At 45.4% G+C, this 12,834-nt stretch overlaps 1 protein-coding gene across 1 annotated transcript in view; it reads left to right on the top strand.

Annotated features, from left to right (window-relative positions):
• The window catches only part of LOC135084795 (uncharacterized), a 142,120-nt gene that overhangs the window by 82,942 nt on the left and 46,344 nt on the right, over positions 1–12,834 (top strand). The window contains exons 20-33 of the mRNA XM_063979532.1: positions 180–318; positions 1,609–1,733; positions 1,802–1,925; positions 2,367–2,491; positions 2,867–2,972; positions 3,192–3,313; positions 4,088–4,227; positions 4,558–4,752; positions 5,082–5,276; positions 6,685–6,806; positions 7,305–7,397; positions 7,589–7,740; positions 8,819–8,905; positions 11,923–11,988. Of these exons, the coding sequence (XP_063835602.1) occupies positions 180–318; positions 1,609–1,733; positions 1,802–1,925; positions 2,367–2,491; positions 2,867–2,972; positions 3,192–3,313; positions 4,088–4,227; positions 4,558–4,752; positions 5,082–5,276; positions 6,685–6,806; positions 7,305–7,397; positions 7,589–7,740; positions 8,819–8,905; positions 11,923–11,988 (1,791 nt within the window). The remainder of the gene's footprint in view (positions 1–179; positions 319–1,608; positions 1,734–1,801; positions 1,926–2,366; positions 2,492–2,866; positions 2,973–3,191; positions 3,314–4,087; positions 4,228–4,557; positions 4,753–5,081; positions 5,277–6,684; positions 6,807–7,304; positions 7,398–7,588; positions 7,741–8,818; positions 8,906–11,922; positions 11,989–12,834) is intronic.

Below are 12,834 nucleotides of genomic sequence, written 5' to 3'. Positions count from 1 at the left end.
TGGGTTTTTATTGGCGGTCAATCTGTGAATCTTGGCTACACAGGAGTTAAAGCGTTGGGAATAATGGCGTGCCACGTTGGCCTAATTCAAAGTAGTTTACATTCATCGCGGCTCACTCTACTGTAATATTTCATCGTTACTTCCAGTACCTATGCTATAATATGCTTTTAAATTTCCAGGAGAAGCTGAAAGCGTTGCTAGGCGAGACTGCGAGCACGGACTCCGAGTGTCCGTCCGACAGCTGTCCGTCAGACTCCGACGCCAGCGACACCAGCCGCCGCTCCAACGACGCGCAGCTGCGGTTGCCGCTTGCACTAGGTAAGGGGACACCTAGAACCTTGTTGCAGTTGGGGGGTCTCTCAGACTCCGTCCCTTAGACTCTGATGCCGGTGGTGTTTGCCGCTCGCACTCTGTAAGGGGACACCTAGAACCTTGTTGCAGTTGGGGGGTCTCTCAGACTCCGTCCCTTAGACTCTGATGCCGGTGGTGCTTGCCGCTCGCACTCGGTGAGGGGACATCTAGAACCTTGTTTGCAGTTGGGGGTCTCTCAGACTCCAAGTGTCTCTTAGACTGCTGTCCCTTAGACAGCTGTCCGTCAGACTCCGACGCCAGTGACACCAGCCGCCGATCCAACGACGCGCAGCTACGCCTGCCGCTCGCACTCGGTAAGAGAACATCTAGAAGGGTCCTTCGGTCTTAAAGTGTCCCTTAGACTGCCGTCCCTTAGACTGCTGTCCCTTGGACTGCTGTCCCTTGGACTGCTGTCCCTTAGACTGCCGTCCCTTAGACTGCTGTCCCTTAGACTGCTGTCCCTTAGACTGCCGTCCCTTAGACTGCTGTCCCTTAGACTGCTGTCCTTAGACTGCTGTCCTTAGACTGCTGTCCTTAGACTGCTGTCCCTTAGACTGCTGTCCCTTAGACTGCTGTCCCTTAGACTGCTGTCCTTAGACTGCCGTCCCTTAGACAGCTGCCACTCGGTAAGAGGACATTTAGGAGGGGCCCTCGGACTCTAAGTGTCCCTTAGATTACACTGCTGTCCCTTGGACTCCGAGCCAGCTACGTTTGCCGCTCGCACTCGGTGAGGGGACATTTAGAACCTTGTTGCAGTTGGGGGTCTCTCAGACTCCAAGTGTCCCTTAGACTGCTGCCCCATAAACTCCGAACAGGCGGTGCTTGCCGCTTGCACTCGGTGAGAGAGAGGACATTTAGAAGCTTGTTTGCAGTTGGGGGTCTCTCAGACTCCAAGTGTCCCTTAGACTGCTGCCCCATAAACTCCGAACAGGCGGTGCTTGCCGCTTGCACTCGGTGAGAGAGAGGACATTTAGAACCTTGTTGCAGTTGGGGGTCTCTCAGACTCCATGTGTCCCTAGACTGCTAAGCCATACTATCCCAAACTAAATAAACTAAACTAAGCTATCCATGAGCTTGTCACAGCCACAGTTGATAATATACCGCATGTAGGGCACAGGCACAGCCTTCATCAAGCAGCAAATCTGACACATTCATATCTATTTATTAATACAAGCTTTTCCTGCAGCCTTTCTTCGTCGCTCGTCGATTCTTCACCCAGTATTTCGGCCAATGCTTTAACAATATATTTCTCCGCAGGTTGGAAGAGGGTGACGGTGATCAAGGGCCTGTCGCGCTCCTGCAGCATCAAGGGCGACGTGAGCTACTCGCCGCCCGAGCCGCACGCCGCCGCCGCCATCAAGAGCATGCACGAGCTGCAGGCGGTGAGTCTTATTTACTAGGCCTTAGGGTCTAGAATTATGACAAGAGTATTGGCTCTCGTCGACTCCAGAACATTCTAGAAAAACAAACGACGTTCGTCCGCCCGATCAACGGACAAAAGACGTGCGGCGCTTTCGCGAAGATTCCAAAAAAACAGATGACGTTCGCCCGCCCTATCAACGGGCAAAAGACGTGTGATGTTTCCGCGAAGTTTGTAGAAAAAACAAGCGACGTGCGGGCGGGCCCGCTTAGCGGACAAAAGACGCGCGACGCTTTCGCGAAGATTCTAGAGAAACAGACGACGTGCGCTCAACGGGCGTAAGATGCGCATCGCTTTCGCGATCATTCCAGAAAAAACAAGTGACATTCGCCCGCTCAACGGACAAAAGACGCGCGTCGATCTCGCGTAGTGACGTGCGTTGCTTTCGCGTAGTAATTTGTGTCGCTAAACCCTGTGTCTATCAAAGTGATCTATGTAGACCTATGAAGGTCGATTGCTTTCTGCAAAAGGTCTAAGTAGAAAGGAGCTGTCGGCATAATGGGGACCATGTGAAGGTTGGGGAGACCCAAAAGTGGTCTAAGTAGAGATAGGTGTAAAATAGGGGGGATAGTTAGTATATTGGGGTCCCTATAAGGCTGGAAGAGGGTGACGGTGATCAAGGGCCTGTCGCGCTCCTGCAGCATCAAGGGCGACGTGAGCTACTCGCCGCCCGAGCCGCACGCCGCCGCCGCCATCAAGAGCATGCACGAGCTGCAGGCGGTGAGTCTTATTTACTAGGCCATAAGGACTAGCATTGGCTCTCGCCGACTCCGGAATATTCTAGAAAAACAAGCGACGTTCGCCCGATCAATGGACAAAAGACGTGCGGCGCTTTCGCGAAGATTCTAGAATCTAGAGGAACAAGTGACGTGCGCTCAGCGGACAAAAGACGCGCGGCACTTTAGCGAAGATTCTAGAAAAAACAAGCGACGTGCGCCCTCCCCCGCTTAGCAGACAAAAGACGCGTGTTGCTTTCGCAAATATTGTAGAAAAACAAATGACATACGCCCGTCCACTCTACGGACAACGGACGTGCGACGCTTAGGCGAAGATTCCAGAAAAACAAGTGACATTCGTCATCTTAAAGAACAAAAGACGCGCGTCGCTTTCGCGAAGATTCTAGAGAAACAAACGACGTTCGCCACCCTCTCGCTTAGCGGGCGAGACGTGCGGCGCTTTCGCGAAGATACTGGAAAAACAAGTGACATTCGCCTCCTCAATTGACAAAAGACACGCGTCGCTTTCGCGCAGTGATGTGCGTTGCACCCTGTGTTTATCGAAGTGTTTTATGTCGACCTCTGATAGTAGGATAGGAGGGATAGGAGCTGTTAGCATTTATAGAAGTCCATGTAAAGTTAGGGATCCAAAGAGGGTTCTAAGTGGAAATGGGGGGTAGTTGGTATATTGGGGTCCCTATAAGGCTGGAGGGTGACGGTGATCAAGGGCCTGTCGCGCTCCTGCAGCATCAAGGGCGACGTGAGCTACTCGCCGCCCGAGCCGCACGCCGCCGCCGCCATCAAGAGCATGCACGAGCTGCAGGCGGTGAGTCTTATTTACTAGGCCTTAGGGTCTAGAATTATGACAAGAGTATTGGCTCTCGCCGACTCCAGAACATTCTAGTAAAACAAGTGACGTTCGCTCACTCGCTCAACGGACAAAAGACGCGCGGCGCTTTCGCAAATAATGTAGAAAAACAAGTGACGTGCGCCCGCTCCCTCAACGGATGAAAGACATGCGGCGTTTTCGCGAAGATTCTAGAAAAACAAATGACATTCCCACGCTTAATGGACAAAAGACAAGCGACATTTTACGCTTAGCGGCCTTATAGGACGCGCGTCGCTTGCGTGTTACATGTGTCGCGACACCCTGTGTCCATCAAAGTAATCAGTATCGTCATCGACCGGTGGTGATCAATTCAATACAATCTAAAAGAGGTCTAAATGGGACTTTTGACTTCAATTGGAAATGTTATCCAATCAATTAAAGACCATACCCATTCCCTAATATGCATCCTTTTCCAGTGACCTCTCAATCCTATACTAATACTAATAATATTATAAATGCGAAAGTAACTCTGTCTGTTTGTCTGTCGGTCCGTCTGTCTGTCTGTCTCGCTTTCACGCCTAAACCACTAAACCGATTTTGATGAAATTTGGCATAAAGATAGTTTGACTCCCGGGAAAGGACATAGGATAGTTTTTAATCCCGGTTTTTAAAATAGGTACGCGCGATAAGTTTTTTCTGTGACAGACAAAATTCAACGCGGGCGAAGCCGCGGGCGGAAAGCTAGTATTTCATACATCCTTTTTCTTCCAGTTCCTGGAGTCGAACCCGTGCCCCGCGCTGTCGGCCGACTGCTTCAGCTTCAGCGCGCGCACAGTGTTGGGAGAATACGTGCAACCGGCTGCAGAGCTTGCTGAACCGCTTGTGTTTAACGAGCAGGAGATCACTAAGAGGTACTTATCCTTTGTAAAAGACAACCAAAAAAGCCCCCAGTCCACATCGACCGATCTTGTGCTGCCCGTATCTAGATGCCGCCTGCAACCTTCATATCATCAGTCCATCAAGTGAGGGACCTGCCTATACTATAATCCGGCCCGTGACCGCCACTGGAGAACATTTCTGCCAACGACCATCAGTTGTACGAGCTTGTAGACCGTCGGTCCACGGAGGCTTGCCTCTACTACGTCTTTCGGCCCGTGGTTAGTAGAGAACGTGTCAGCTCCAACGATCATCAGTATGAGCTATGTGCTGTCTGTGAACTGTCATATCATCGGTCCATCTAGTGAGAGGTCTACGGCTACGTCTTCAGGCCCGTGGTCACTAGAGAACGTGTCTGCCCCTACGGCCGTCAGTCCTACGAGCTATGTATCAGCTGACTGCTTCAGCTTCAGCGCGCGCACAGTGTTGGGAGAGTACGTGCAACCGGCTGCTGAGCTTGCTGAGCCGCTGGTGTTTAACGAGCAGGAGATCACTAAGAGGTACTTATCCTTTGTAAAAGACAGCCAAAAAGCCCCCAGTCTACATCGACCGATCTTGTGCTGCCCGTATCTAGATGCCGCCTGCAACCTTCATATCATCAGTCCATCAAGTGAGGGACCTGCCTATACTATAATCCGGCCCGTGACCGCCACTGGAGAACATTTCTGCCAACGACCATCAGTTGTACGAGCTTGTAGACCGTCGGTCCACGGAGGCTTGCCTCTACTACGTCTTTCGGCCCGTGGTTAGTAGAGAACGTATCAGCTCCAACGATCATCAGTATGAGCTATGTGCTGTCTGCGAACTGTCATATCATCGGTCCATCTAGTGAGAGGTCTACGGCTACGTCTTCAGGCGCGTGGTCACTAGAGAACGTGTCTGCCCCGACGACCATCAGTCCTACGAGCTATGTATCAGCTGACTGCTTCAGCTTCAGTGCGTGCACCGTGCTAGAAGAGTACGTGCAACCGGCAGCCGAGCTTGCTGAGCCGCTGGTGTTTAACGAGCAGGAGATCACTAAGAGGTACTTATCCTTTGTACAAGGACGGTAGGAACTCATCTGGGCCCAGCACTGGGGGATTACTTGAATTGTACGTATCAGGCTAAACATCTTCAGGAGCCAGGTAAGCCCGATCGCAATCCTTTTACATTATTTTCAATCTTAAAGTTTTTCACCCAAGTCACAGAAATATTTTGGAAGTCTCCCTATCGCTATACAGTCCACTTTTATCGAAATCGCTTCATTTTTTTGACAGCCAAAAAAGCCCCCAGTCTACATCGACCGATCTTGTGCTGCCCGTATCTAGATACTTCCTGTACCCAGAAGAGGAATCTAATTCATTAATGGATTTGACCAATGGATTACAGTGAAATAGGGGCTTCCTGCAACCTTAATATCATCAGTCCATCGGGTGAGATACCTGCCTATACTATACTATAATCCGGCCCGTGATCGCCACTGGAGAACATTTCTGCCAACGACCATCAGTTGTACGAGCTTGTAGACCGTCGGTCCACGGAGGCTTGCCTCTACTACGTCTTTCGGCCCGTGGTTAGTAGAGAACGTGTCAGCTCCAACGATCATCAGTATGAGCTATGTGCTGTCTGCGAACTGTCATATCATCGGTCCATCTAGTGAGAGGTCTACGGCTACGTCTTCAGGCCCGTGGTCACTAGAGAACGTGTCTGCCCCTACGGCCGTCAGTCCTACGAGCTATGTATCAGCTGACTGCTTCAGCTTTAGCGCGCGCACAGTGTTGGGGAGTACGTGCAATCGGCAGCCGAGCTTGCGGAGCCGCTGGTGTTTAACGAGCAGGAGATCACTAAGAGGTACACCTAACCATTTGTAAAAGACTTTCAGCCAAAGGACGTCCACTGCTGGACAAAAGATTCCCTCAAGGATTTACAAAAACGGTCGGGACTATTCCCACCTCTCATTCCCGCCACTGCAACTCCTGTGTAGCCAGGATCTACAGCTTGTCCGCCAACAACCCAAACAGTGAAGGTTTAGCGCTAGGAGAGTACGTGCAACCGGCAGCAGAGCTTGCTGAGCCGCTGGTGAGGAGAGGGGAGGTACCCTTCTAAAACTAGCCTCGATTATAAGATAGTTATAAATAAAGCGTTTGACTCAAAGTTGAAGTAAGCCAGTTTATTTAGTATGTCAAGAGGAGGGCTTGGACCCGTCTAGATGTCCAAAATAAGGCATTAAAACAGATTAATTTTATGCTTTTGTTATTATTAATTTCACTAGTGTCGACACCGCCTTCCCCTTCATATTTGTTTTATGTAACTGTCCTCCCCATAGGTTGTCTGGAAGAGATCGCTTCATAGCGATAAGACCGCCTAGTTGTACCTTATGTGTTCCTTTTCTTTCTTTTCTGTTCTTTGGTGTGCAATAAAGTGTATTTATTATTATTATTGTCTATCTCTAGGTTGGAAGAAGCGCGGGCCCTCGCAGCGTTGGCAGGCCCTCGACCAACTCCTCCACCAGTGGACCGCCGCATCGAGTTAGCGCGGCGCCAACAAGCTGCCAGGGACGCGCGCCGCGACGCCAGTCTCCGTTCACGCGACCAGGTAACACATTGAAGCCTTAAGCAGGGTACTCATCTGTCATGTAGCACGTAACGTAGCATGTAACGTGTTTAACCTTCAAGAAAGTGCGGCTCGTCCACTGTCATGGCGTATCTAGCTGCGAGCTCCCGGACCCGCAGTGTTTGTGACAAAAGCCGCCTTTATGCTCGCAGTGATACTGCCACTCGGCGGGTCGCTGCGATCTCCCTGCGAACCACGCGCGAGCAGCTCGCAGCGGGCTCGTGCCTATGTTCTCACTTGATACAGTATCTGATACATTATATGCTAGTTGCTACACGGCTAGTACGGTAGGCTACTCCGACCAGGTAACATACTGAAGCCTTACAGCGCAGTACATTGATTCCACAGAGATCTATAACACTCTGAGGCCTCACAGCACGATGGAATGCTCCAGGTAACGTATACAGGGCGGAGGTCTGCTCTAGTAGCTAGATAACACGCTGTGACGCCAATATGACAGCCCACAACGCAGTGGACCGCTCCCACGATCATATGATGCTTGAATCTCCAGTGAGCGACCAGATATCCCACAGTGAAGCAGTACAACGCGCTGGTGAGACCAAATAAGCATCAGACTGTCTCTTATCCCCGTCAAAATTATAAGTGGTGTATCCTAACGCAAGGCTCGCACACTCACTGCGGCCGCCCGTCGCACAGTCGCGACAGCAATATAATTAAGCGCGAGCGATAAGGATGGGTAGCTTGGGGTCATTGGACGAAATGCTACGTGCTCGGCGACTTTAGACGGGAGAAGGCTGGAAGAAGAGCGGGCCCTCGCAGCGTTGGCGGGTCCTCGACCAACACCACCACCAGTAGACCGCCGCATCGAGTTAGCGCGGCGCCAACAAGCTGCCAGGGACGCGCGCCGCGACGCCAGTCTCCGTTCGCGCGACCAGGTAACATAGAAACATAGAGGCAACTGCAATATGGAGGATTGCCTCCGGATCTAAGTAATACACTGCAGCCCCTATACAGGGTGGAATTTTGTAATGCCACCTGGAGGGAAAGTACTCTTAATATTGTAGATAGAAAATTTTACTGAAAGAAAACATTCCTTTATTTAAAAAAAAAAAAAAAAAAGAGAACTGTATTTAAAGATATTCGAAATTTTTTCGAAAATTCTCTACCATACCATACAATTTCCTGTACATATTTAAAATAATTTAAGATTTCATGGTTTTCCTTTCATTTGATTTATCAAGTTTGTTAGAGAGATTTCATCCTTATACTTAACCCTAACGATCGATGTAATAAAAATATAGGGTGTAATTTTTAGCAGATTTTAGTTAGTTCGATTCCCGGGTGTGGCAAGCAAAGTATTGGAAATCTTTGATTGCAATTCTATTTCTTTTCAAAAATAAAGGAATGTTTTCTTTTAGTAAAATTTTCTATCTACAGTATTAAGAGTACTTTCCCTCCAGGTGGTATTAAAAAATTCCACTCTATAGAGTGGTGAGACAGGCCCCACAGCGCTCGTCCATAGCGCGATGAACCGCACTAGGGGCCAAGTAACACACTGAGAGAGGTTGCCCAAAGCGAGGTGGACCGCACCTATAACTAAGTAACACCACCGCCAGCCAGCAGACGTAACAGTGCGTAAATCAAAAATGTGCATTTTACAGGAGATTGGTCGGATAAAGCACGCGGTCTTTCTTCATCCAATGGCATCAAAATGATAAATCCGACAAAAAATTACTTACGCAGTGTTAGAATTTCAATGACGGTATGATGTTTATTAGGTTTGCAACCGATTGAAAGCTAACAAGACAAGAAACACTATGTCATCACACCTATTTCATAAAAGTTCACTTTCAATTACTAAAATAGTCATGCATTGTTGAATAAAATAAAATCGTAGTGCTTTTGCTGTAGTTGTTCATTACAAAGATGAGTCTGCTAAGGAAGTTTACAAAAAAAATATTAATAATTATAAACACCTTAAATACATAGTAAATTAATACTTTTTCTTCGCAGGCTCGTCTAGTCAGAGAGTTAGAGAGAAACGAAAAGGCAGAGATGGCGAAACGGGAGAAGGAAGCTAGGAGTCAACAGTTACTTGAGGTATGTCAGACCTGGGCCCCTAGACAAGTGGCAAACGTGACAGTTTAAGGACGTAGCACACTTTTCAACCCGGAAAGGGATCGTAGTAACCGTATCAACTCGAGGCGATCAGAGGTGGAATTGTGTAAAGCAATCGTTATCATTTGACAGTTCATAACGTACGATTGTTCTGTCAAACGCTTTGTTTAACTAACTTTTTATCGTACGTTATGACTGTCAAATGATTACGATTGCTTTACATAATTCCACCTCTGTATTCTTTGTGTGAAACTCCATACTGCAACGCACACTGGATAAGTGTGCGTTGCACCGTATAGTTCCAAAATACTGAACTGTCCTATCCATGACATTGACAGCGGGGCGCCACCGTCAATACCGGATCGCTGGTTCCGATTTTTGCCATTTTGGAAACCATATAGTTGAACGATAGTAGCGCCCCCCTGTCATTGAGTTTGGTGGGACAGTTCAGCGTGAGTCATCTATAACATAAACGCCTCGCCTCGCGGTTGACAGCTCGCGAAAGGCGATGACAGCGCGCGAAAGGCGATGACAGCTCGCAAAAGGCGATACGGTGTTGATCCCTTTCCGAGTTGATAAGTCTCCTATGACCTGTAATGTCGAAATGCCTTAGCTCCGGCGTTTTTTGTATGGATTTACATCGCTCCGTGAATTCGATTTTCGATTCGATCAAAAATGCCACTTGTCTAGACCTACATGTACCTATTGGGGACTATTGGGATATATGTTCAGTAGATCATTGGGATTTGTATGTGTTTATATTTTTAATGGCTCCCGCTTTACAGTTTTTGAAAAAAGTTTTTTCTACTTGAACTGTAATAAAGTAATTTTGAACTTTAAAGTGATGCATTTAAAGTTCAAAATGCAATGCGAAAAGTTGTTTTAGATGATGGTATTTTTTTTGTGTTTTTGTAAAATCTGTAACGCGGGAATTTTTTACTCTATATTTATGTTTTTAAAAATACATGTGCTTGTGTTTGTTTTATTTTTTATATTTTTTATTATCAATTTGACGCTTGGCAACATTGTGCTCACATACGTATTATCTGTAGTTTTTTTTCTATAAAAAAGCAAAAAGTTCCTTTAGGTATTATGACGAAAATTGGTACCTTTTTGCTTTTCCGTAGAGCGTTAGAATTCTTAGCTTCTTTAGTTGGTAGTAGCTGTGTGTCTTATATAGTATAGTATATCTTTTATATTTATTTATGTATTACCAACTTCCTGGGTCACGTGATTCTAACAACGTTCGGGATTGACAATGTTGTCATAAATCCAATTGATAATAAAGATACCGAAAAAAATTGATACCAAAAAAAAGAACTAACAAAAATCGTAATCCGAAACAGCATATCAACAAGAACCGAACGCAGCTCACCATCGAGCCTCTGCCGTCGATACCGAAATCTGGTACCGACAGTGATTGGAAGATACCAGATATAGTCATGGGCCCCGCGACTAAGACGACCAAAGAGCGAATAATGCCGCCCATATCTTTGTCGTTGATACCGGTACCAGGGCCGAAAGATAACCAAAATTCGCCCATAAAAACCATAAATTTTGACCAGAATTATAAAGAAGAGGAATACAACGCTCTAGACAAAATGAAGGACTTCGCTGAGAAAGCCGCTTTCGATCTACCAAAGCGGCCGAAAGACAACAAATACTTCGACTTCTCGCTCATGAAAGCGAATGAAAAGCGACCCAAAGTCCCAGACAAAGAGAACAATTTAGAAAAGCTAATAGAATCCTACTCCAGGATATCCGAATTCATAAACGGCTGTGATTGGTCAAAACTGCCAGCTGACAAAAAGACTGAAGACGCAAAGGCTTTAGAAAAGAAATATTTAGACGCCAAAAACGAATTCATGACACAAAACCTTATGTTACTACCTAAAGAGAGCCAGAAATCTGTCCTGAAAGAGGTCATTGACCTGAGTGAGGAGGACGACAATATACTGACTGATATCATAGCCAAAAAGATTAGTAAAGGGACCTTTAATATCGGGAAAGACGGAGCCCTATCAATCTCGGTCCATCCGTTTGCCAGTAAGGACACGTACGGACCGGTACGTCTGCCCTAAGAAATTAATACTAACTTTCGGTTTATTATACTAATACATTAATATTCTGTGGAGGTGACTGCACTAACTGGGATCTGTTTTAATAATACTAGAGGGTAGCACTAGAATCTTCTTAAATAAGTTAATTCTGCAGATTTCTGACTACTGACACTTCTGTCTGCTTTCTTACTCTATGATAATAACTTATTGACCTTTAGGTTGTGCCTAAACAATAATGTATCTTGATTCTTCTTTTTCTAACATTTCGAATGAATTTGAAAATATCACACGGTTTGCTCGATTCGAAAGTTATAAATTGCACGCTTGTATGCACTTCTCTCTTACTCAAATAAATATTTTATTTTAGAAGTATTTTTCTAATGGTAAAGTTTTCAAGCGTTAGTTTACACGTTTACTTATAGGGAATATTTTATCTTGTATTTGTGCCTGAATTTTACAAGAATTATCTCCACGGAGTCCATGAAAAATCAGTAAAACCATTATTTGTATTATGTAGGTAGATCATAAATTACCTATCATCTATCACTTGAAAGCAGAAATAAATTTTGTTGCCAGTAAAAAAAGGAAGAGCTGTCTGTCGATCGAATATTAGCCCTACAATACAATAAATACAGTTTTATATTCCACGTACTTTTAAATTATATTTCTATATGTGTATATTATTATTATAGCATGAAAGCTTTTGTAATTTATTTTAGCTATTTATATTTGAATGATAATAAGTATACTTTTTGATTCTTGAATAATAAAAAAATAATGAAGACTTTTTTGTTGTAATTAAATGAAACTTTTAACTTCTTTTTTTTAATTAATAAACTACTTGACACTAGAGTAATTTTGCGATTTTGTTTCATGTACGCTGTTTTGATTATAATTTGCTGTACCGCTTTCGATGTTGTTGGCACGAATGTTGTGAAGGCTAAGCGAAAAAAGCAGGAAGAAATCGAGAAGCAGAAGATTGAGGAGCAAGCTAAAAGGCAGCAGGTTTGTTTTGTGTTTTTGTCTGTCTGTTACAAAAACCGATCTAATGAATTATGGCAATCTTGTAGACAAATAATAGCTAGAGGATAACATTGACATCTAACTTTTTATGGCCAAAAAACTTATCATTAAGACAGTTTCACAGTTATCCATAATTCATAAATTCTATAGGCATAGGCCTAATATTATTCGAACTATTTTCACGCGTACGATGTCACGGGCACAGCTAGTATCTAATATCGTTATTAAGTTGGTTTTTAAAACAGCATAGTCAACGATCAACTTTAATCATCATAGGTCATTTGGTCTCCACTGCAGGAGCACGACCCTCTCTAATTGACCAGAGGCAAATGGAGGATTTGGTCTACACTCCCCACGCTGGCCAGACGGGTTGGGGAGGCAATTATTAATAATGCAACTATTTTATTTACGTTTTATTGTACAGACGACAGCATACCAAGCTAAATACTGACGTCTTGTAAAGTGTTATATCGTTGTAATAAATAAATAAATAAATATAAATATCCTTGGACATTTTACACTGCGCCTCTAGTCCCAAACTAAGCAAAGCTTGTTCTATGGGTACTAGACGACGGATATAAACATACATAAATGCTTTTTTTTAAAATACGTACATATTATACATAGAAAACACCCAGACCCGTCACAGAAAATTAAAATTCATCATTTCAATTTCTGCCCGGCCGGGAATCGAACCCGGGACCTCGGCATAGTAGTCCGTTCTGAACCACTGTAATAAGTACGGTATTGACTGTACGTTTCTAGAGCGAGAAAAATATCACAGTTGACAGGTTTAGCGCTTGACTTAGTTAGTGCCTAAGGTATGAG

Source organism: Ostrinia nubilalis, chromosome 27 (genome assembly GCF_963855985.1).
Source record: "Ostrinia nubilalis chromosome 27, ilOstNubi1.1, whole genome shotgun sequence".
NCBI classification, from domain to species: Eukaryota; Metazoa; Arthropoda; class Insecta; order Lepidoptera; family Crambidae; genus Ostrinia; species Ostrinia nubilalis.
The sequence above is the reverse complement of the archived record's forward strand: the minus strand, read 5'-3'. Positions and strand labels throughout refer to the sequence as shown.